The following is a 25,438-nucleotide window of genomic DNA, read 5'->3' as shown; positions in this document are numbered from 1 at the left end:
ACAGATTTTTTTAAAAAGGAAATTTACTAACTGCCTGCTGAAAAATTGAAAATAACAACTTTAGTAAAAATTAATGAGATATAAGACAAACCAGACAATTTCAATGAAATATGTTTAAACTCACTGTGTCATCCCAGCCTGCTAGATTCAGTTCTAAATTCAATATGTAAGAGCAGGCTCTTGCTCAATAAAATTTCCTACTCTTAAAAAAATTAAGTTCAACTACTTAATAACAGAAACACTAAACACATACACACACACGTCAAACTAAAAACTGAAACACATTTGTGTAATTTCTATGTAGTGTATTCTCTTAAGTCATCTCCCTGTTCTGGAATGTCCTCAGCTGTCTCCCAATGTGACTTCAATCTGTCTTTCAGAATGTAGTTCATCTTTTGTAATCATTCTTCCTCCTTCAAATTATAAAAGAATTAGCTCACTCAACTGGTGATTTACTTATCAGTGACAGTTATACTGTACATCAGTGTTCAATTTACAATGCTTAAAATTTAATGTAGTTAGTTATCTCTGTTTTACATCTTTAGAACAGTATGTTTTTCATGCCTAACTCTTATTTTTCAATCAATCAAATTATTCTAAAAGCCTTGAGAGAAGGAGCCATGACATCTCAGGGCATGATGATTATACATCAAAACTGAAGTACCAACCAAAAAACACTAGATACTCTCCCACCCAGAGGTGATTCAGGCCTCCTACCTATCCCAGCTCACACTATTCAACACCCTGCACCTTTCTCTAAGTCACTCATCCCTAAGCCACTTCCTCTTCATGAATTAGTAAAATCCAGGGTTCCTCCCTTGGTCAAGGCCTTGGTTCTGGTTAGTCATTGTTCTAGCTGGATTTAGGACCTCTTGGCTCCCCACAACTACAAATACGACTTTATTAATGTCTTTATTTTTGCCATAGATTTCACTGGAAGTGGTAAATTGGAATTACTTATTGGGATTACAAATGTGGATGCCTCCAGACTGTGATAAGGCCCAAAAGGCCATCTTATATTGATAACTTTTTAAAATAATTCTATATTATAATAATATTACTCCCAGCAACACATCAAGTGCACTTATTTAGTGAACAAAAATGATATAGATTTTTAAAGTATTTTTATCTTAGGATAAATAATGCTACAGTGTTAGAAATCAAAATATAAAAATAAATCAGTTTTCTAAAACGTATGTCTTAAGTAAGATAAGTAAACAACTTACACAACATCATTTAGTTCAAGCCTAGTATCTGGAGATGGGTTAATCAGGATGTAGGAGAGGGTGCTTTGATGATCATTCATTTCATCTAGAAGACAGAAAAAGTCAAGTTTGTTATACAGAGAAAATTATAGGAACTAATGGAAATTACCTATGTGGTAAACAAGCACTCACTATAGTTTTGCTCAAAAGATGAAAACAGGTTTGGCTGTTTTCCAATCACTATCATTGGAAATATCTTGCAAATATCTATTTTTGTTCAATAGATGATACAAATAAAGTACCTAGTTTGATTCAGAGCAAACAAGTTATAATTTAACTTTTAAGGTAACATATTGTAAAAGTATAAGATACTGACTTACTATGCCTTTCAAATTACCAACAATAACCTTGGTTAAAGACATCACAGAGAGAAAATCACATACAAAAGTATGTATTTACTTGAGATTTAAAGTTTGAGTTAAATGTGTTAAAAATGAGTGAAGGGCCAAAAAGATTTTTGACCTTATTATATAATGCATCTAATATACTTCATCTTAATTTTTTGTTGTTTTGTTTTACTTTCTTTTAGAAAGGAATATGGTGGAGAAGACTTTAATCATGAAGTTTTATGGAAGTATATTAGTGAATCACTTGTCTGTCTTCTAAAATAGCATGACTTTAAAATGAAAAGTTGTACCATTTTGATTTTGTTAATTCTCTCTGAAAAAACCCTCCGGCTGCAAGTCTGGGAAGCTCACTTTGCATTACTTAGGTGCTCAGTTTGGATCTGGCTCGAATGAGTCCCCATGGGTTCATGGGCTGGAAGCTGGGTCCTCACTGTGGTGATACTGTGAAATGGAGCTTAAGAGATGGAGCCTAGGAAGAGAGTTTTTGAAGCACTAACTCAGAAGGGAGTGAGGTAGTTTCCAAAGTTAGTTCTCAGAAAAGAAAACTGTTATAAATGCCTAAGACTAGTTCCTTTTGTTATTTTATTTCCCACTAGTCTGGTTTCTAGTTATATAATTTCTTCATATTGTATGTGCTCCCACCTTGAAGCAATGCAGCTAAGGAGTCACCCAATCTTGAACTCTCTGTCTCCAGAATCATGAGTTTAATGTAACAGTCTTCTATGGGATGCCATTAACCTCAAATATATTGTAGTTACAATAGAAAACAAACTAACTAACACAAGAGAGCATCACAAAAATCACTGGGTCTCAATTTTTTTTAGATTCCAAGCTATCATAAGATGTAAATGTAAAGCCACTTTAGCCTGTGAAGATAATCTTTAAAATCCTGCTTTATAGCCACTTAGCCACTTCAGTTGCAGGTGTGCATGGTTCTCCAAAGAAGTATTAAATTTTTCAGTGTGATCAAAAATTTAAAAATTTCTTATCAAGACATATATCAGTATTTAAATAACTACATTAAAGATCTTAAAATGTCAAAAAGGTTGACCTTAATATCTTAATAAATAATATCTGCATTGGAATTTATATGTATTTTTTTCATGAAATAATGTTGACCACTGTTCTGACTAGATACTTTCTACTTTAATGTGAAAGACAATATTTTCAGTTAATGTAAATTGAAGTTTATATGCACATATATCATATTTTTGAAATCCATAAATGAAGATCCTTATTTCATAAGGAATAAAAAATATAATTATATGTACTACAAGTTAATTATATATATATATATATATATATATCATAAGTTTGCTATCAAAAAACTATAACCATAAGCTTACTAAATTAAGATTCAAATAAAAGAATATATTTGGTTGCATGTTTTATGAGTAGGTACAGAAATATATATCCTACCACAGGGGTAGGCAAAACAGAAAATTTCCAGTGACAATTGAATAAAAGGTAGAAACTAACAATATTTCAGCATGAATATGCCCCAACAATTCTACATGACATATTAATACTAAAAAATCTCTTTGTTTACCTGAAATTCAAATTTCAGTTAGAGCCCAAAATTTTGATTTGCTAAATCTAACATTTACGCCTTGGAACAGAAGACTAACTCAACTAGCTCGATCTGGGAATTCCAATTATCAATGATGTTTATTCCAGATATTAAAATTTCAACTTAAATCATATTGTAGCTACAAATAATTACCAGGATCATTTGTCTTTATGAAAAGCAATTGAGATTGAGGTGTGCTTTTTTGAGATGCCACCTCATTTTATAAATTTTTTCAGCTATTTTTACAGAACCTGAGATATTGATTGTGCACTGTGGAAATTAATCCATATTGCTATGAAAAAATAATAACTTTCCTAGAAATTTTTCATTTTATTTGGCTACATAAAGCTCAGTTTCTTATATGAACCCTAGAATTAGGGAGCTGCCACACAGGGAAGACAATTTAACAGATAACGACTTAGCATTGCTAGCCAACATTTCTCTTCAGTTATTAACAGAACACTATACTCATTTTGCATTCTGGATTCAATCCAAAATCCAATGGTGACCTTGTTTGCCTATTTAAAACATAAAAGCAAGAGTCTAGAGAACTGAGAACTTTCTAACAGTGTATATAATTATTTGTCATTTTTTTTGCTTAATTGGACTATTTTATTCATTTTTGCAAATATAAATTTGTGTGTGGGCTGCAAGGCTAATAGCAAGCAACTTGTTAATGGGCTCAATTTAATGTTCCATATGGTTTAAATCAAAACATGGATGACATCACAGTCAAAACTAATCATTGCTGGTTTCTCTCCTCACCCTCACTGACTTCCTCAGACAAGAATAATGACTTAACGGTTTTTATTTAGGTTAAAAGAAATTGCTGAGTTCAAAACCATTTTCTCTCTCTGTTTTATGTCTGCCTTGCTATAGACTTAATTTTGAACTGCTTGTTCTTTGTCAGACATTTTAAAGAAAGTTTGCAATAGTCTATTTAGCTCTTTGTGGTTTTAGAAGTAAGAATTTAATGAGCGAAAATTTTTTTCAAGTCTATTGTAGGTGCACATCAAAACCACATTAAAAAATCATTTTGTCAGCCTTCTATCTGGTATTTTTGTCTCCATTCATTCTTTATAGTTATTTTTTAGTTATTTCTTAATTATATAGGGGGAAAACATAGTAAGTCTGCTAGATCATTAAGACATTAACAAAATAATTAATGCTGGCTATGCAAAGACATGTTAATCAAAATAAGGTCTGCATTAAAAATAGAATTCCACACTTAACTGAATAAAACAAAATTTGCTTTTGTAAGTTGGTTCCAGGAACTAAAAAATCAAGGTTCTTTTTCATGTCCATAAAAAAATATCTATTAACAGAATCTTTTGAGAATGTATTCATTGTGTTCCTGATAACTAAACTGATTTGGCAAACTAAAGAGCACCATATGGTTGAAATTATCATTTCAACATCAACATTATTATCTTACTAGAACATTTTTGACAAAGTCTACTGTAATACTGCAAACTTTAAAATAAAAACTATAGAGTAAAATACAAGAATTACAAATATTATAAAGAAAATTATTTTACCATATTAACATAATTATTCAATCAAAATATTTAAACAGTAGATCAGATTGCAATCAAATAGAATCACACTAACAAAATGCATTCTTAATAAAATTGCTGAGTCTTTCTCTACAAAATTTAACATCATTTTAAAATTTTATTTTGTTTTTAATTTTCATCTTGAAATATTTCAAATGAAGTTTTGATAAAGGACAAATTTATCAAAAGAAAATTGAAATATAACATATTTTTGTAGTATACCATTAAATGATATTTCTTTCATTGGCCAAGTTGTATACCCCATTCCCTTATTGAAGTTCTAACCACCAGTATAATTATATTTAAAAATAAACAATGAGGAGTAATTAAGGCACAATAAGGATATCAGTTTCAGTAAGATGGATTTCCTTATTACAAGAGGAGATACCAGGAGCACAAGTACTAACAGAAAGGTTGTGTGAGACACAGTAAGAAAATAGTCATCTACAAACCAGGAGATGAGAGACCTCAGAAGGTAGAATCCTTTGGGAATTCCTGTCTTTACAGCTATGAGAAAATAAAATTCTATACTATAGGTCATCCAGTTTGTGATATTTTGTTATAGCAGCCCTCGTAGACAAATACATGTCCATTATATAATCATAATGACGAAATCACTTCATATACTGTGAAGGTGTGATTGAGTGGTCCAGGAAAGAACCAAGACTCTAGAACTGAGCTGCCCGAGTGCCTGCATTACAATTCAGGATCCACGAATGACTCATGAGAGAACCTATGGAAACCATTCAATTTCTCTTACTCTTAGTGCTTTCCGTTTCCTTGATGATAGCATGTGGACAACACTAGCATTACCTCAAAGATCACTGCTAGAATTAAATCACACATAATATAAGTTAACATACTAACATTTCTATATAAGTTTTAGACTTAGTATCTAATAATAAGGTATTACGAGGTTCCCAATTATTACTGCAACAAGAAATATTAAGTTTCATACAACAAAACTGTATAGGTACAACACATATAGAAGTAGATATGGACATAGATACATGTGCTCTCATGCAAAGACAGGAAAGCAATGTTTCAAAACTCATTGAACTGAAACTGAGAAAGCCTAGTCACATTTTAACTGTAGAAATTAGGCACAATAAAATGGACTCAAGCAAACAGAGATGAATTGAAGGTAATGTTGAAGGGACAAATGTGTTGGACATGGTGGTATCCACCTCCAACCCCAGCACTGGGAGACAGAGGCAGGAGGGTCAAAGTGAGTTCAATGCCAGCCTGAACTACATAGCAAGATCTTGTCTCAAAAAAAAAAAAAAAAAAAAAAAAAAAAAAAAAAAAAAAGGAAAGAAAGAAAGAAAGAGAAAGAAAGACAGGGAAGGAAGAGAAAGAGAGGGAGAGAGCAAACTGAGATCAAATACAATAAGAAAATATTTAAAACTTGCAAGGGGTTATAGAGAGTTTGATGACATAATTTGATTTTCTGTTAAAATACTTGATTGCTTTGAGGGAAATGGGATTTGGAATGCGCCAAGATTATGTTTAGGAACGTCAAGTAGATATTTTGAAACAAAGCCAGGTAAGAAATGTTGGTAGCCTGAGAGTAAAAGAAATATAAGAACAGAGGGGGGAAATAATACAAAGAGGAGATAAACAAAGAGAGAGAGACCAAAAAAAAAAAAAAAAAAAAAAAAAAAAAGGATAGAAGACGGAAGGGAGATAGCTTTAAGATAGATGACATGATATAATATCATTGCCTGGCATTATGTTTATTTTGCCTCAGCAATTAAAAAGCATTGTAAGTAGTTATCCAAAGTTGAATTTATTTGCTTTCATTTTATAAAGATACTTGTATCATGTAAAAAATTGTAGGATACATTTTCAGTACCCAGATGGTTTTTTTGATTTTCCAAATTTTTAACAAGAGATGTGTTGTCAAATTGTATTTATTCCTTCCTTTAATCTTGTCCTTCCTGTTCCTTTTTCAGTGTTTTATCAGTGACTTTTAGTAATTTTGTATATTGGATTTTGGAATTATTTTAGTTTTTAATATTTATATTGGTTGACTATAAATTAAAATCTTAGGTCTTGGGCATAGTATTCATCAAATTTGGAAATAATGACCATTATTTTTCTAATACTCTCTTCTTTCCTTCTAGGACCCAGCTACATGTATGTCAGATAATTAACTAACTTTCTATATTTTTTAAGGCTTTTCCTCATCCTTTACTCTACATTGCATTTTGGATGATGCATTCCTATGGCTCTGTGTTTGCTGATATTTCTGATATGGTAGCTATTCTGATATTCATTCCATTTGGAATTGATTTCCAATAACCCATTATGTACCTTTAAGAGATTCAATTTAGTTTTTCTAACAACTTCAATGAATCTTTTTAAATAAGTTTTCTTCCGCAATCCTGAGCATATGAAGCAATGTAAAGTATTTAACTGATTTATTTTCTTTTTCTCTGGGAACAAATTTACATGCTTCTATTGTCCATTGCTTGCACATGTTTCCTGTGTTTTCTAGTTACAGAAGTGGAAATATATATATAAACAACTGTCAGACTCTGAAATGCTTCTGTGTTTAGTATATTTAGGAAACTCTTAATGTCTTTCTTTGTTATTTATATTTAACTGACCACAGAATGTTTAAAGGTAGAATTTTGTTCAACTAGTCAATTTTTTTATCAATAAGCAAAATTTTTTACTTAAATGGACTACATTTTTTTACACATGTGCTGAAACATGACACTTGAATTTCCAGTTGTAAAGATAAATATATGCACATCTAAGTTCAATTGACTTAATGGTGGTGTTAATTATGCAACAAGTACTGCTATTATTGAAAAACTAATGGTGTAGAGAAATTACAACATTAAAGAGGATAATACAACTCCATGAAACAAACTATATTTTTAATGTAGGAATATATGAAAAATGTATTGCCCACATATTTTCATTTATTATGGATCATCAATGCAGCAACTATCCTCTTGAAATTTTTAACCTTTAACAAGTACAATTTAGGTTGTTTTTCCCTGTCAGTGTTCTATGAACAGAATGAGATTATCACGTCTTTGTTACTTTTCTCACTGCTGAGACAAAATTTAAAAGTGCCCCCACCCCATGACTGCATGAAGTGTGAGGGGACAGCTAAAGACTAGCAGTAACAGTTTGTGAATACAACCTCATGAGCATGGATAAGTTCTGGACATGTAGAAAAACTCAATCGTTCATTTTTAAATAATCTACACTGTGACTATACTGACTATATCTTAATAATATATGCTTATTTAATTGGAAAAAGAGAAAATAATTCTAAATAAATTTTCATAAATGAATAAATACATTCAGAGCAAATTTCTTTTGAAATAATACCTCAAAGACAAAGCCATTGGAGTGGAGACACTTAGATTGTACTCTGTATAAAACAAAATAAATGCAATATAAATGCATTTATAATGCAAAATAAATTTAAAAGAAACATCTGTAGTGCCTGGATTCCATTTGGTAATTTCCAGGATAAGTCTGTGATGCATTTTGCTCTAAAGAAAAATATCTGATTTATTTATTCAGATTTAGAGGATATTTTGTGTAAAAAACATGAAAATCATCAATTAACTATTAGTCTGAAAATAGGAGGGAGTGGTATTATTATCACCGCTACCACCACTTACTCTATCCTGTGCCTAGGAGCTAAATCACCAGGCTAGCTCTAAAGAGTTCTCATTACTCTAGCCACTTTTTCTGACAAGTTAGAAATTTACTTTCAAAGAATAAGCCTTTTATGGTGGATCTAGTAAGATCTAGCCACTACCACCACATTTATTTGAAGCATTTCTTTTATGATCCTTTTGGCTTTTCCTCTCTTATGAACAGTATGAAACTTCTAACCATTCAAGTTAAAATTAGCACCTGTGGCAGCAGTCATCTAAAAGAGACTTATTTGCCAATTTATACTACGAAACGTCTGCCACTAATGCAGCTACTCATTAAAATCTTCCAGAAATTGTAGTAATTTTACTGAGTGTGAGTCAATCTACATAGACTGTTGAAAGTGTTTATTAACAAAGAAAACAATTATTCACATTAAAACATTTTTTCTATTATTTGAAGATTTATAATATATCATACTTGGACAAAAGACCTCAGTATTCTCATTTTATGGTTGAAGAACATGAAGCTCTTTCTAAGCAGCGATAGTAAGCTGTCTCAGAGCACAAAGCTGGTTAGTTGACAGTGCCATGAACATTGATGTTAATAAGTCTTTAAATTATACTGAAAAAAAATCCTTAAGTGATAATACACATATTATACACATTATGCAACTCCCTCAGCGAAATCTGAGGCAGTACACTGATGCGTGTGCAATAGTATAAATGAATACTCATAACAAGTAGGATAAATAAAGATACAAGTAGTTTCAAGTTGTGTGTCAGTTCCTCTAAGAAGGTTTAGTGCCAAACATAATTAAATATTGTTTTTCAAAAATTTCGGATTTAGGAATTGCAAGTGGCCAATTTAAAACTACTGAAAGAAAGTTGATGGGCACACTAAAATATATTACAAAGTAGTGAATGCTTTTATTGGACGAGGAAGACAGGCCTTTGTAACCCAAAAGAAAATTCTGAAACAAAGCCAAGCACATGTACAAATGTAGTATCTAACAAAAACTAGTTATAAAATCATTGGAGGATAATGATTGTTTTAATAACTGATATTGTATAAGTAAGTAGGAAAAGAATAGTGGAAAAGATTAGTATGTTTTATCTTGTTCGCTCTACACATAGATAAATTCCAAGGAGATCATATATTAAATATCAAAATGATGACACTAAATGCTAGAAGAAATTATAGGAGAATTACTCTACATATTCTCTTATGAGAGAGAGAAAGAGAAAAATTTCTCTATTATTCATAGTCAACAAGCAAAAATGGAAACCATAAATACATATATTAATAATATTAAGCAGCAAAAGTAAAGGGAAAAAAACTAGGATTAGAAAGAAATATCTGCACCCCCCAAAATACACCAAAGTCCATATACCTAATACACAAGTTGTTTCTAGAAATATTTAAAAATGAGCATATAAAAATCGGGTAGAGAAATAGTTCTTGGAGAATGCCTCTAAATCACATGAAACACGATCTACGTCACCATAATAAAAAGGTGCTCTGAGATATCAGTGATATTTTTACCTTTTCAGCTGATAAATCATCTAGAGGCTGACAGCATGTTCTGTTGAAAGATTTTGGGGAAACACAATCTCTCTTTCTTTGCTGGTTGAAAAGCAAAATGTTGCACATCCAATAAGGAAATTTGAACAACTGAAAAATTGCATACATTTAATCTTTAGCAATTTCACATTTAGAAATCAATACCAAAGATACATTTGAGAAAATACAGAAAGTTGTAGGCATATACCCATTCACTGCATGTCACAAAAGACACACAGGAATAAGTAGATGAGGTGCTCTAGCACAGTGCACTATTAGGCAGTATATTGAGAAATGAGAGCCACTTTTATATTTAAATAATTGGGATGTACTGCTACTTACAAGAAATAACATGGGAAAATGAACATATATTACTATAATTATTAAAAAATCTGCATAATTATTTTAAAAAGCAAAAGAGTAATTTTTAAAATGAGGTTAGTTGTGAGGAAAAGAGAAGACTATGTGATGTTGACAGGGATATATTGTTAAATATCTTTGTATAAGCCTTACAATCAATTCTGGCAAACCATGTAAATAGCTAAAAATAAAATTTAATTTTATAAATATCAACTCAGATCATCAGAAAAATGAGCTTAAATTTATATCTGGTTGATGGTGTGACCACAACAAAATTATTATTCCAAGTTTGAAAACAGACTAATCTCTATTTGGTATTTTCAAAGCAAAGAATGAACAAATAAAAGGAAAATAAACATTTTCAGCAATTGCATCACTATTATTTGAATGGAATTGTTACCCTAAAATCCTCTGTATGTTGCAGAAAAATGTAACACTACATGTATTATTAATCTATCATTTCTCTTGTTGATACCATTTATTCTCTCTATAGGAGAAAAGTACAGACATAACACAAAAAGTTACATTAAAACTTCCATCCTTGTATTTTTATTATAAGCAACCCTGTGAACTCCTAATTTTTATCTATCTATCTATCTATCTATCTATCTATCTATCTATCTATCTATCATTAGTGCTCTCCACTGAAGAGATCTTCAAACAATGACAAGCATACTAAGTATGAATAGCTCTAAATTTGTTATTCTCTTCAAATTTGATTTCCTACTACAAAAAACTGAAGGTTCTTCGGAATTCAAAATATTACAGGTGGAAAGAATCATTTTGTTCTTTAGAGACAGCAAGGGTTCCTTATCAAATATACTGATGTCATAATACAAAGACTTCTGAGGCAATTTAACAAGGCTCTCAGGAGGCAAATTAAGGACAATTTGTTAAATGACATCATAACTAAAATGCATTACACATAGCAAACATGTTTAAATCCATTGATTTCTAATAATATATACCAAAACTCTGACTAAAAAAAGAAAGATAAAGAGGAGAAAGCAATGGGCAAACTTAGACTAGAAATCCAGGATTAACTGAATTTTTTAAGAAACAGATTGCAATAGAAAAGCATATGAGATAAGCAAATTTATAAACTGAAAATGACAAGAAATTTCATACAATGGATGGATCTTAATTGATCCTGATTCAACATACTGTAGGAAATGTAGGTTGTAGCCGGGTGTGGTGGTGCATGCCTGTAAAGGCCGGAGGATTACTGTAAATTTGAGGCCAACCTGGTCTACATAGTGAGCTCCAGGCCAGCCTGAACTGCAAAACAAGATCTTGTCTCAAGAAAAAAAAAAAATGTAATTTGTGAGATAATTGGAAATTTGAGCATCAAGTGGATATTTGACGATATAAATAATTATTTTAAAGTGTAAAAATGGCATAAGGTTATGTTCTGCAAACTAGTCCTTAAATAATAGAGGTATAACATAAAATATATAATGTCTGAAATTTACCTTAATGTATGAGGCAAGGGAGCTGTGAATACATGTGAAGCAAGCACATCGTTGGTAAGTTGTGAAGCAGGATATTGGTAGGTTCTGAAGCAGGCTCTTATGTAAAATTAGGTTCTAGTTTTTCTACATTTATTCATGTTTGAAATTTTATATATTAGCTAAATCAAAATATTTGGGTAGTCGGCCAGAGAAAAACTACATTTCCCCTTTGAGACTGCAAATTTTAGAAAATGTCTCGAGTTACTCTCGCCATTCTTCATAAATGATTTTATCACTTAAAGTAATATAAACACAATTTAACTTCCTGTTAAGATACATAGAAGTTTACTGATTTAAAAAACATACATTTGGGGCTGGGGATTTAGCTCAGCGGCATAAGCACCTGCCTTGCAAGCAGGCAGTCGTGAGTTCGATCCCCGGTACCGATAAAAACGAAAAAGACAAAAAAAAAAAAAAAACAAAAAAAAAACATACATTTGATTGTGCATTCACAATTTCCAAGCAAAGATCTCTCAACTATGTTCACTTTCCTTCATTTTCAATTCTTCACGGATAGCTCAATTGTTTTTAAAGCTTATGCTTCTCTCTCTGGTATACAAGAATAAAGCAGCCCCTTGCCTACTCTATTTTCCCATTCAGCTATCTCTGTATTTCTCATCTCTTTCACAATGAAACTTCTCCAAAAATAATCAACTGTGGTGGAGATTTCTAGTTATAATCTGATATCCATGACTCTTATCCTCTTTAATATGGATTTGGACCATTAAACGTAAAACATACATTCTTGCTGCGTTAGTTTGTTTTATTTTGATTTCCTTTTTGTCAAATGCACATAATATCTGCTACTCACACTTGAAAGTGGAGAACTGAACTTGGCTCACATTTAGAGATTTTTGTGAGTAGTCAGTCAGCTCCAGGCAAGATTATCCCGGTGAAGGCACGGCAGAGCAGAGCTGCCCAGTTCACGACAAACAAGAAGCCGAGCAAGGAAGCATGCATGAGAGGAAGGGAACCAGGTATCACATGTAGTCCCCAGGTTCACACCTGCAGGACACACCAGATGCACCCAAAGTATACTTCACTAATTTCCTAGATATTTAATCCAATCAAGGCAGCATAGCAAGATTAATGGTCACATCTGCAAATGAGATATAGTAAAAATACCTCCTTTTGGCAATATATTTTAATTGAAGGGACAATTCTTTTCTTGTCTCTTCCTTCTTCCTTTTAGGTGGTATGTGGACAATATAGAGTCTAGCGATCATTTTTGTGCCACGTTGCGGCTTTGGCGAGTGAAACAATATGGAGTAACAAGATAGATGACAGAATTCTCATTGTTTTCAGGTCAAATATCTTGATTTACAAGAAAATCAAATCTTCATCTTGTCTAAACCACACTAGCTTTTAGTTTTTCTGCTCCTTCCAGTCAATACTCATTTTGGCAAATAAGTTTAAACTTATTACAGTTAAATCCTTACCTATTATCATACTTAACATACCCAACTCTGGCTTTCATTCATATTAAATTGATACGATTCTTATCAAAGTCACCAATGACATATCACTATACTCTCCATATGATATTGCCCAGTAAATTACTCTGCCTTATTTGTCTAGTTTTTCTATTGCTCTAGTCCAATACTACATTTTTTGTCACTAAAGACAAAGAATATAATACTTGTACAGCATTTGAATAACATGTTAAACTTCTTATGCCTAAATTTAACCAGACTAAAAGCTGTCTCTAAGCAAGCTACTCAGCCTTCTCAAGATACAAACGAACAAAAAAATCAATGTCATAAAAAAATACACAGCAAGGCTTCTCTATACCATAATGCAACAGCATGTATTCTGAGTAACTCAGTCCTGCTCACATGAGCTCTTTGTTTGTTCATTTAACTATTTCCTCAACATTCCAGAAATGTGAGTTTGAAGCTTTCCCTAATAATCATTCATGTGGTGATCATCTCATCTACTCCTACAGCTTGAATTAAAATCCATATGGTGGCAACTGGTGACTAAAACCTATCTACACACCTCATTTCTTTTCATGGAATATCAATCAGAAAAAAATCCAGATCCTTCCAAAGAATCGCCCATTAGGAATCATCTACGCACTCATGCTAAATGCATTATCATTACCCCAAAGTATTTGTCTTCTCTTTGCTGTGAATGTCTCCATTTTACACTCAGTAGCTGAAACCAGAGCCCTCAAGCGTCATCTTTTGATCTTTGCTTTTCCTCTCCTTTTCATCCCTCATCCGGAGATTCAAAGCAGTCTGTTTAATGTTCCCAGAGCAGCCAGATCTATTCTGAATAAGTCATACTGCGAGTCATGGTTAACTCATGCCATCCAAAGAAGAAAAACTTAATTTTTTAGTGTATAAAATAAGACATATGCACAGTTGTTAAACAGATCTTCAGGGTAGCTGCAGTATTTATGAATGCCAGTTAGCTAAACATTTTGTTACTCATTATGTCATTGTTGCTTTCAACAAATGAATCAGGAAAAACATTGATATTTCTATTTCATAGATAAAATACAGGTGCCCAGAAGAAAATGGAAATAAGGTAAAGAAGGTAAAAGAAGATAATGGAATCAACTACTGGCTGAAAATTTGTTTTATAAATGTGGAGATCTTGTCAGAATAGATAGTATTTTATTCCTGGGCCCTAGAACAGTGCCTGGTAACAAAAGCATAGCTTAATAATTTTTATTCAATGAATAAGTTACTAAGAATTATAAATCAATGAAGTCCAGAAGCCCATGTCTAGATTAGATTTAAATTTTTTTTTCACAACTACTGTTTTACTAGACTTTCACTATACGGTTGTAGAAAAGATTGATGCATTTATGGGTAAAGAGATAGAAAAGACAGTAAAAAAGAAAAAATGAAACAGGAAGAAAACAGGTAGACAGAATCTTTTTACCCATTCTATAAGGATTATTGTATGACATTAACAAATCACAACAGAAATAAATCATATAAATAATTAAATGCAAATACACACATTTCTCTGATGATTGTTCTAATAAAGTTAATTCATGCATTTTTAAGTCTTTACGAGTCAAACTATAACCTCCACACGCTTGAGGAGTCAGCATGGGGTTACATGTTTTTAAACACATTTGGATCATTGTGGAGCAGCTATTTTTTCATTTGTGTCTTAGTAATAACGAAGACACAAATATAGGATTTTAGTCAGTTAGTTTATGTTATTGAACTGAGAAATAGTCATCAGCCAATTTTAAAAAATGATCTTTTAAAAAAATTTACTGCTTGATATAATGCATTAACTGTGATTACAGTAAAATTACTAGTGGCAGATGAGTCATTTCTACATTTTAGTAAGCGACTTTTTAAAATTACAATCTTAAATTCTGACTCTGCTATTTCAACTGCATGTCTTTCACTGAGGTATTTAACCTCTAAAAGAAAAATTCTCTAAGAATAAATTGAAGCACCTCTATCCAATCAGTTTTAAGGTATAATGAAAAAATATGTGTGGTCTTTGGATACGTGTAACTGCTTTGTAAAATGTAATTTCCTTATTCAAAGAAACAAAGATAGGCTCTCTTAAACTCTAATTTAATGATTAAAATTTCTCCCTATGAACATGTTCTCAAATTGAGACTTGAAAATAATGAAATGAGAATATAGAATATATCCTATTTTATCCTTAACCTGCATGAATACATGATACAGCACCTTATGTCCTAACTCACTCAAGACAAATACATACATGCATATGTGAACAAGTATAACTGGATTGTTCTACAATATATACATTCCTAAATAAGTAACTGTATTTTACTATGAGTTAATAAAATTTCTTTTAAAATAAAATTTGTATAGCAATAATGATATATTTAAAACATTTTATACTATTAATACTGTTTCAATATTGTTTAAATGATTTACAGGTCAACATAGGGAATTCATAATTATATGAATAAAGCACTAGTTAAGCTTCAAATTTAAAGACCCGAAAGACTCATTTCTTTATCACAAGAAATGAAACACAGTTTGTAAGAAAAGTATGTTTCATCCATATCTGGTGTCCCTAGTTGCTTGCCTATGTCTCGAATTCATTGTATGTCAAACCCCACGTGGTGTGCATGTGGTGTGTACGTGTGTGTGTGTGTGTGTGTGTGTGTGTGTGTGTGTGCGTAAAAGAGTCTTTGAAGGTTGATCGACCTACATATAAACCTCTGCTATGAACAAGCTAAATACCAAGTCATTTTGATTTACTTTCTTTATTGTAAAACAGGAAATCCAGTTCAGAATCTTTGTGAAAATAAAAATTTAGATAATTCATGTAATGAGTTTAGAATAGTGCCTCAGTACGTCAAGTGCTAAATAAATGTTTAAACATTTTAGCATTTTATTTTCATTACTGTCATTTAAATTTTCCATAGGAGATTAGTTATTTATGACTAGTTCCTACAAACTGACCTGCAAAACAACAACAAAAAAATGTCGATATTACTAAATCTGAGCCATCTATAAATACCAATAGCAAGAAATCACAAGCCCATATATACAGTAGTTTTAAAGAGCATACCATATCCTACTGTAGAAAGACCCAAGTGTTTCATTCTATTTTTCACAAGTTCAGCAAGTTCTTGTCTTTCTGACCTCCTGTAGAGGTTCAGTCGCTGCTGGGTTATTTTTTCAGCTGTTTTACCAGAGTGCTTTGGACCTTTCCTGCTCAGTCTTCGAGCCCACTGCATGCTCTTTCTCCTCAGCAAGGGATGATCTGACTGGTCACTGGAGGTCGAGTTGCGGTGGTTGCTACGGTGGTGCCCTTGCTCTTTGGAGTCTTTGGTATCTTCCCACTCTTCCACACTAATAGATATTTGAGACTTTAAAGAGAAGATATTAATAATTAGATATTTAAGGAGCAACTGTAACTTGGGGTTGAAATAATATTCATTTGCAAAAATGTCATAGTTGTCACAGTTGCATTATTGCTTACGAGTTTCCATAGAAAGAGCAAAATCATAATCTTTGATTCTAATCATCTGCTAATAAAAATATCAAAGAATGTAATACTCTGAACTTGTATATGAACCCAGTAAGATATTTGCATCTTTCTATGAAAGTTTTTATGCAAATATTTAATTTTTATGTATAAGAATTTTAAAATAAAATGTTTACTAGTATACATGGTTGAAACACAGAAAAAGAGTAGACATTTTATAATTTCATTCAAATAAAGTCCATGCTATTCTTTCCCAAATACACTTTTATTATTTTTCATGCAAATTAAAAATTTATGGTGAAAAATGTTATTTTTGTAATTAATGATATTTTAAAAATTTTATACTATTGCTCTTCCCAAATCTGACACTAGAATGCACTTTATAAAATGTGACTATTTTTTAACTCTCTCATATGTTCCAGAAGATATAAAAAACCATTTTTAATTCATGCACTCATAATACATCACAAAAAATGCTTTTCAGATTAAGATATTAAAATATATTTCAAGAACTATCCTAATTTAAAAGGTGGTATAAAGATTAATGTTTCACAAACATATTGTAGAATCACAATTAAATTTTAAACCAAGCTAGTCTGTATACCAGAGGAAATCAGTGAAGACTCACAGAGTCAATTCTGAGTGTCTTGCTACAGAATATAATTTCTGCCAGAAGAATCTCTTCTCTAATTAGAAGCTCTTCACAAGTAAGTTTGTTTCAATAATATTGCTGCTTTTGTTACCAAGGAGTCATATGAAACGCAACACTCATCAGAGCAGAAAGTCTTACTTTCTAGAAACACGTACATGCAAAGAAACAGCTTTCTGAATTTCCTCGTACAAACTTAACAGCAGCAATTATTAATTTGTTAAAAACTTCCCTTCTATGGATGGAAGCTTGCTCTTAGGTTAGAACATGCATGTATTGCTGGCTTTCAAAGTAATATAATTTAAATTACCAATTTATGTAAGGTCAGCAAGTAGACCCAAAATAATCATTTAGATGTGAATATACATTATGGAGTCTCATTCATAGCTTATATACATCTCTCAGAACAAGCTAGGCAATTATTACACACAATTTCAACCAAATATTCATTTTTATTTCTGTTACAGAGGAGTATTGTATTAGAGAGACTTCAAAATTCATTTACCTAACTTTCATATCTCCATGATAACATAATTTGATTTAAAAATTAGAAACTATATTTTACCTATCAGAACTTAACACAGAAGCAATAAATTTTAGACACTATGATCTTGCAATGAGTACCTCTGTAGATCTTAAATTATCCTATTCTCACCTATCTGATAATATATTGTAAATCTTTTGTGGGAGTAAAGGCACAAAGGGAATAAACATGTCTATTACCAATGAAGAATACCAGCCTTGTTCATTAATTTATGCATACTTGCAGTAGAAATGAAAATATATGAATGTGTTCATGTCATTCATGTTTGCTCATGTTTGTGTAGTTAAAACTGTACTATTAATTTTATTTGAAGTAATCCCTGTGATTATCTATAGTCATACATAGCTCTAATAGTTTGATTTCTTACAAATGTATAAAAAGTAATTGATCAAGATCAAATGGTCAAATGTTGAATTCATGTAATGTCACTAATAATTCAAGTTGTGGAATATGAAGATAATAAGTATTCAGGGGGAAATTGAGAATTTATTTCTCTTTCAAGTAAAGTTTGAAAAGTCTTCCTTTGCAAATGCTTACCCAGATCATGTGCATCAAGGACTACATAAAGGACACAGATAAAATTTAACCTGAAGTTAATGTAGACATTAATGAAATAAATTAAATGTGGTTTTTGTCATTATTTTGAAATCTTTAAGGAAGGAAATATCATTCTCTACATGAAAAAGTCATGAAAAATAATGTCCCTTATTTTTCAATTATTTTATAAAATAAGTAATATCTCTGTGTAAATTCCATGTTAACTGTTGAAAAAGAATAAGAATCTGGGAATTAATTTTAAGAACTCTAAAGCCAAAATTCATAAATTCCTTTCCACATGTTTAGAATTTACCTTTCTGTCTCCATCCTTCCAGCATCACATAATGAAAACTACATGAAAATTTTGTATTTTAAAATATCCAAATTTGAATGAAAAATATTTCCCAATTTTATTATTACAACAAAACATGTAATATTCTTAAAAGATCATAGTAATCCTCATCACCTAATTTATGGAAGCCTTATAAAAATTGATATATACCTTCTTATATAAAGAATATTTCAGCTTTAACTTCCACATGTAATAATAATGATGATTTTATATATTAGAAAGAGCTATTATCTATAACATACTGAATGTGAATGAATGCATTTTAAAGGGGCTCATTTAAATTTTAATTTCTGGATGTCATTTCCATTTTAGTTTTAACTCCATTGGGTTTCAAACACAGCTCTATGACCCAACAGAAAAAGAATAGTACAAGGATTACAGTAGTCTCTTGACCTGAGAACCTGTTCTTGAGCTGAGAGTCAGAATGATTGGTTCAATTTGAAAGTCTTGGCATCAGATAGCCCTACATTTAAATAGTTTTTATCACTTGAAAGCTTTTAATTTTTGGTTATATAATTTAAACTTTCTAAGATCATTTCAGTCTGCCTGTATGTAAAAAGTAATCATTGTGTTATTATTGTGCTTCCAAATTGTTCTGATAGCAAAGTGATAACACGTGCAAGGTGTGTGACATTGTGCCTGACTTACAAAATGCTAAATAAACATTGCTTAACAGTATTGTTTGTGACCTTGCATGAAAGAAGATCAAAAAGAAGAGAAGAAAATAATAATAATGAGAGGCAGGAAAAGTGAAAAGTGGGTATTAAAAGTAGAAGTAATGACTTGTGTTTTGATGCCATTTTCCGTGTCACATTATATTTTATAAGAAATCAGAGCACTATAAAATTCTTGAGAATAAAACTTTCTTTCAAGTTCAAGGGATCTACAGAGGATAGAAGGTATTTAAAGCAAAAGTAGATGATTATTATTCTGCATCGTTTCTATGAATTATTCTTTATTATTTTTATGAACACTTAGAAGACTTAGCTTGTTTTTTCAAAAATTTTATAGTCAGAAGCACAATATAATCATTAACTTGATAAACCAAAATTTAATGGTAATGAAAAAAATATATTTGCATACTTCTTGGCAATATTTCTCAGAATACATATGCTCATATTTGGGGTATATATATAAATATTACTGTTCAATTGAAAAATGAAAAAATAATATAGATATACCAAAATTTTATTACAAATTTAAAAGGACACTTATAAAGAGTATATACTTTTCCATCTATTTAAGAAATTTAATTTAATTGAAAGAAGGCTGAAAGTATCTCTTTACAAGTATAAGAGCTAATCTTTTTTGAGCTAATCTTTTTAAATAATAAAATATTACTTATATCTAGCAAGTGGATTACTTTGATAGTATCACAAAAGAAAACATCAGACTCACAAAATATACACATTAGTATCCGATATTTTACACATATGTATACACCATTCAAAATCCTTCAATTTCCTTTCAGCTGTTTTACTCAGCAGTAATTAATGTCACAGGTTACTGTACAATGTATGGGAAAAAGTGATATTTTAAAATAAATCAATTCAACTAATTTGTAAGTGTCCTTTATAATAAGCATTCATGACTCTGTTGACAGTTTTACAGGTATCACAACACTTTAATGTGATGCTATCTGATTTATGATTGAAGACACTTAGAACTGCTACTAAAGAAAAACAACAAAATTAAATAACTTTGGAAGCGTTAAATTAACATTTGATAAGAATTATTATGTTTTTATTAAAGAATCAAATGATAGGGCTGGGGATTTAGCTCAGCGGCATAAGCGCCTGCCTTGCAAGCAGGCAGTCGTGAGTTCAATCCCCGGTACCGATAAAAAAGAAAAAGACAAAAAAAAGAATTAAATGATAAGAATATTTGAAGTGACAGAGGGAGGTGGGAGAGGGTGGAGAACCATGGAATGAAAAAAGATTAAGCTATGATATATACATGGATCAATACCCACCATGAATGTAATACTTATGTACTACAAATACATATTACAGTAATAAAAATAAAAAAGAATATTGGACAGATTATCTAAATTTAAAAGTACATGTATCATGAGTACTGACTCTTTGTGAACTAGAAATTGTTATTGTAAAAATTTAACCAAAATATATTTCCCCAATTTCCAAAAGCTCTTTGTGCACTATAAATTGTTATTGTAAAAACTTAACAAAATATATTTCATCAATTTCCAAAAGCTCAGTCTGATATATTTGGGCTATAATCTAAGCCAAAATAGAAAACATCAAGTTACATTAAAATATATTGCCTATTTTTATTATATTTTTTTCTGTGTTTGTGTCTGCCAATTCATTAAAGTAGGTAGCTTTATCTATAGCGTTGAGGTTTCCCTAGTAGGTGTCAGTTCTTCAGGAAAATAATACAAAGAATTAATAACTGGGATCTCATCCTACTAAAAATCTTTTGTACAACAAAAGAAACTACCAACAGAGTGACAAGACAACCCACAGGGTAGGAAAATTATAAACAGGTGTCCCTTAGACTAAAGATAACAAATGCTGGTGGAAATACAGGGCAAAGGAACCTTCTCCACTGTTGATGAGAGTGTAGACTGGTGCAGTTATTGTGAAAATCAGTATGGAGATTCTGCAAAAAACTAGAATTAGAGGTCTCATTTGACTCAGCTATTCCCCTTCTGAGTATCCTCCCAGAAGAATTAAAAATACCACAGTGATATATGTGCACCCATATTTATAGAAGCACATTTTATAATAATGAAATCAACCCTAAAGCGTATCAACTGAGGAGACAAAAAATATGTGTGTGTGTGTTTTAATATATGTAATGGGTATTACTCAGTTACAAAGAAGGATACATTTGAGGCATTTCTAGGTAAATGAATGCAACTAGAGAATATACTCTTAAGTGAAATAAACTGGACTCACATGTGTTAATACCACATTGTCTCTCTGGTGTGAAAAGCTGAAAAAGTAAATAAGTGCCAAAACGTACAATTGATATTTTAAAATGGTAAGAAGTTGTTCAAGAGGAAAGAAGAACTATGGTTGGGCGCAGGGAAAGGAAGAAAGGGAAAGGAAAAAAGATTTTTTAAAAGGATAAAATGGAAACAATGTTTTATAAATAGGGAGGGGAGGATAGGTTGAAGGGAGGAGAAGGAATTGGGAAAAATAGAGAAATCAAAAATGCTTCAGGTACAGGTACAAATGTCCTAGGATGAATATGATCATTATGTATATCTAAAATGTATCAATAAACCTAATTATATAAAAAATGCATTTCCTCTCTATGATGTCTCAGATACCTTTCAGTTCCACCTAATTTCTATAGGAAAGAATTTTATTTATGGAAAATGTAGCCTTCATTAATTCACCATGTCATTTCTATAACTTTAAAATTGAAGGTGTTAATTTAGACTTAATTTATGCATAGAGTACTTAAACCTGACAAAGCACCCACTGCTATCACAAAGGCATATGATTCTGATGATACTGATTTGAGACTCTCTAGTAGGTCAGGCTTATACACATATGCACACAGACGACGCCTCAAAATGCACACAGCAGCAAATAGAAAATAATAACTACAGCACAGACGGAACAACACAAAGAATTCACAAAAGGAAACAGAAACGTGGAGGGTTGTTATCAAACTTGAAAGTTCTCAACTTGCTCAAAGAACTTATAAGATAAAATGATAAAAAGGAGTTGAATGTACACAATTTAAGTGAACTTATGACAGTAACTGACTTTATTGTCTCCTGATGTGTACTGCTCATCAAACCTTCAGAACCCCGCATACAGTTGAGGTTCAAATGTCAGTACTGATTGGAGACCCTCACCAACTTTAAAGAAAGTACTTTAAGTTTGAGATTACACTAAAATTAAAATACTGTGTATAATTCAGCGAGGAAGTGTTTTTCAAATATAAATGACCAATAGATATGCCTCATCTTGTTTATATAAAAAATGACTAGTCTAAATTTCTTATTGTCATAGAATTCATTGTTCTATGGATATTCTCATTCAGTGAAAATTAAATTAAAATCGAATCTTGGGTACTGACAGTCAGTTTAAAAAAATAGAATAAACAGAAAGACATTTGGCTATAGTAAAATCTTTTAAGGATGATTCTATTTGTATAAACTTACTGACCCGTCATGTTTTAGATCATAAAAGCAAGACCGTGCAAGTTTGGCAGGACCACCTTGATAAAATGAACACAAAACTGACTCTTTGATGCTGGAGGGCTCCTTGTTGGATACTGCATTGATGTAACAGTCAGGCTAATTCCTTGGATACCTGGGGAGCCTCATGATCAATCAAGTGAACAGTATGGAAGACAGTATGACTACTGAGTTGGGTGGAATATGTAGGAGAATTGCTACTTTTCTTTAGCCCTAAAGTAGACATCCCTAATGAAGGACTACATAGTCATTACAAACTGGTCAAACATCAGAGAATCATTTATCCCAAGATACCCTGGATAAAAATAGGCTTCATTTGCATATTTTGCAGGCTTTGGAGCTATTTTTATATTGTCTGGATATCTGGCCCAGCTAGTGTCAGCAAACAGACTGCCCTCATGAGGTGAGTTACCCTGTAAATCCCTGCCATGTATAACTAAGTTCACGTATGTCTCCTTACATATTAAAACCACAGTACAAGACTCAAGAAAACATTCTTTATAACCTTCAAATTTCCAGACATCTTTGCAAGTGACAAAGACCTGTATTTTATTTCTTCAAACTATTCAGCACAAGGCTATCAGAATAATATTCAAAAGAACTTCCATCTCTATACCAGGTACATGCCACAAAACTTAATCTATTAACTATACAATTTAAATAAATTTTTACTGAAGTGAGGTATGGTTAAGTTGCCAAACATTAGAAGATAACTGTAACAAATTTTGGCACCAATTTTGATGTTTGGTAGTTGACAGTGTTCAAATTCCTTCTACCTATCCATGGAGAGTTTAATGAGATACTCCAGGAGCTTATTTCTTTCCCTGTGAATGTGAAAAATTACCCATTTCATTCCCCGTGAATATAAAAACTTACCTAAACCCTGTGCATGTGAAACCTAATAATAAAGGACAAGCCTGTTGACTTTTCCTGTTCTCCGAAACCACTTCTGGGCATGTTCACTCCAAAAAGATTAATTAAGCCTTCTTGGTACATAGATGGTATCACTCGGCTCACAAAGAGAACCAAATTTTGGATCTGCCACGTGTATGGCTTCTGGGGAATGATCACAGGTTTTCTACTCTAAACTCTATGCTGCTTATATTTTCAAATATCAGTTTAGTAACACAACTAACCATGCTATGCATATATTACTCACGTTTAATCTTATAATATATGAGGAAATACAAAGCATATTCCCATAAACATTTACATAAGTACTGAGTAAACATAGTTAAATGCCACAGTTACTGACAAAGTCAGTACAAATAAAATAGTATATAGAGTTTATATAGGCTTAAGTGGAGTGAAAAGGATGATTCCATGTTGAGAAGGATGCCTGTGACTGAATTTAGTAAGTATTAAGCTGCTGGGAAAGCCATATTGTATAAATCGTGAATAATAAATATACATAGTTTTGAAGTAAGTACTTAATCTCAACTTTTACATCTAATATCCTCAGTTTAGAAGCAGTAAACAAAAAAGAGTTAGAAATATAGAGCAGAATTATCATGGAGATATCATGGAAGAAGTATTTTTCATGGGATGGAATGGATAATAGCCGTTATCAAATAGATCTCAGTATAGATTTCTTTTCCTTTCTAATATCTATGAGACTAATAATATCCTGGAAGTTTTTAGTATAGATCCATGAACACATAGTTAAGTCAAATACATATAAATTGGGTGCTTTTAAATTATTTCTTGTTAATCATTGTACCATTGAGATTCTTATTAAGCTAAAATAAATAACAATAGTAAGAAATTCATTCCTGGCATTAGAAATGAAAACAATTAAAAATTAGTATGTCTGGAAAATATTAGAAAACGTAATTATAAAGTAAGGAAAGAAAAACATTTGCAAAAGCAAATTTTGTGAAATTAAGTATGGAAAAAATCACACATAAACTCTGATTGACCAATGAGTCACAAGATATTTCTCTAAACTAAGAATACTGACTTTATAAATTCAGGTGCATCAGCATAAACATTTCAGAGGCAGCCTGATCAGGCCAGAAATGATGCAATAGTGAAACACAATCAAAGAAGAGCACCATAACTCTATGAATTTTGTCACAGAATTACTTGCCTTTAACTGAAAAACTCATGCATTTTTCCCTTTTTTTAAATTTGGGAATTGATAATGTGCCCGCTATTTGGTCTTCACTCTGCTATATGTTGAACATTGTCGAATTCATACACTGACAGTAAGACAAGGAGCAAGGATTTCAACCCAGAGCATCTGGTCTCAAAAGCAGTACTCACTAGTCACAATAACCATCTTATTTGGTAAATGAATTGTGCCTGGAATAGTAATACAAGCCATTGGTAAAGAATAACTAGGGCGTAGAATAGCTTAAAATATATTAAGAATTCTGAAGAAGTACACTTTGAACATTACTAAAGATTCTTCATCATGTAAGTAAAGAA

At 31.5% G+C, this 25,438-nt stretch overlaps 1 protein-coding gene across 8 annotated transcripts in view; it reads right to left on the bottom strand.

The window, feature by feature from the left end:
• The window catches only part of Kcnt2 (potassium sodium-activated channel subfamily T member 2), a 335,807-nt gene that overhangs the window by 13,088 nt on the left and 297,281 nt on the right, over nt 1-25,438 (bottom strand). For all 8 annotated transcript variants that reach the window (XM_063239808.1, XM_063239807.1, XM_063239809.1 and 5 more), the window contains 2 exons: nt 16,327-16,627; nt 1,227-1,311 (listed from right to left, as the gene is read on the bottom strand). In XM_063239808.1, the coding sequence (XP_063095878.1) occupies nt 1,227-1,311; nt 16,327-16,627 (386 nt within the window). The remainder of the gene's footprint in view (nt 1-1,226; nt 1,312-16,326; nt 16,628-25,438) is intronic.

The sequence above is a fragment of the Cavia porcellus genome, unplaced genomic scaffold, assembly GCF_034190915.1.
Source record: "Cavia porcellus strain 051 isolate PalLab524CR breed Dunkin Hartley unplaced genomic scaffold, mCavPor4.1 scaffold_29, whole genome shotgun sequence".
Lineage (NCBI taxonomy): Eukaryota > Metazoa > Chordata > Mammalia > Rodentia > Caviidae > Cavia > Cavia porcellus.
The sequence above is the reverse complement of the archived record's forward strand: the minus strand, read 5'-3'. Positions and strand labels throughout refer to the sequence as shown.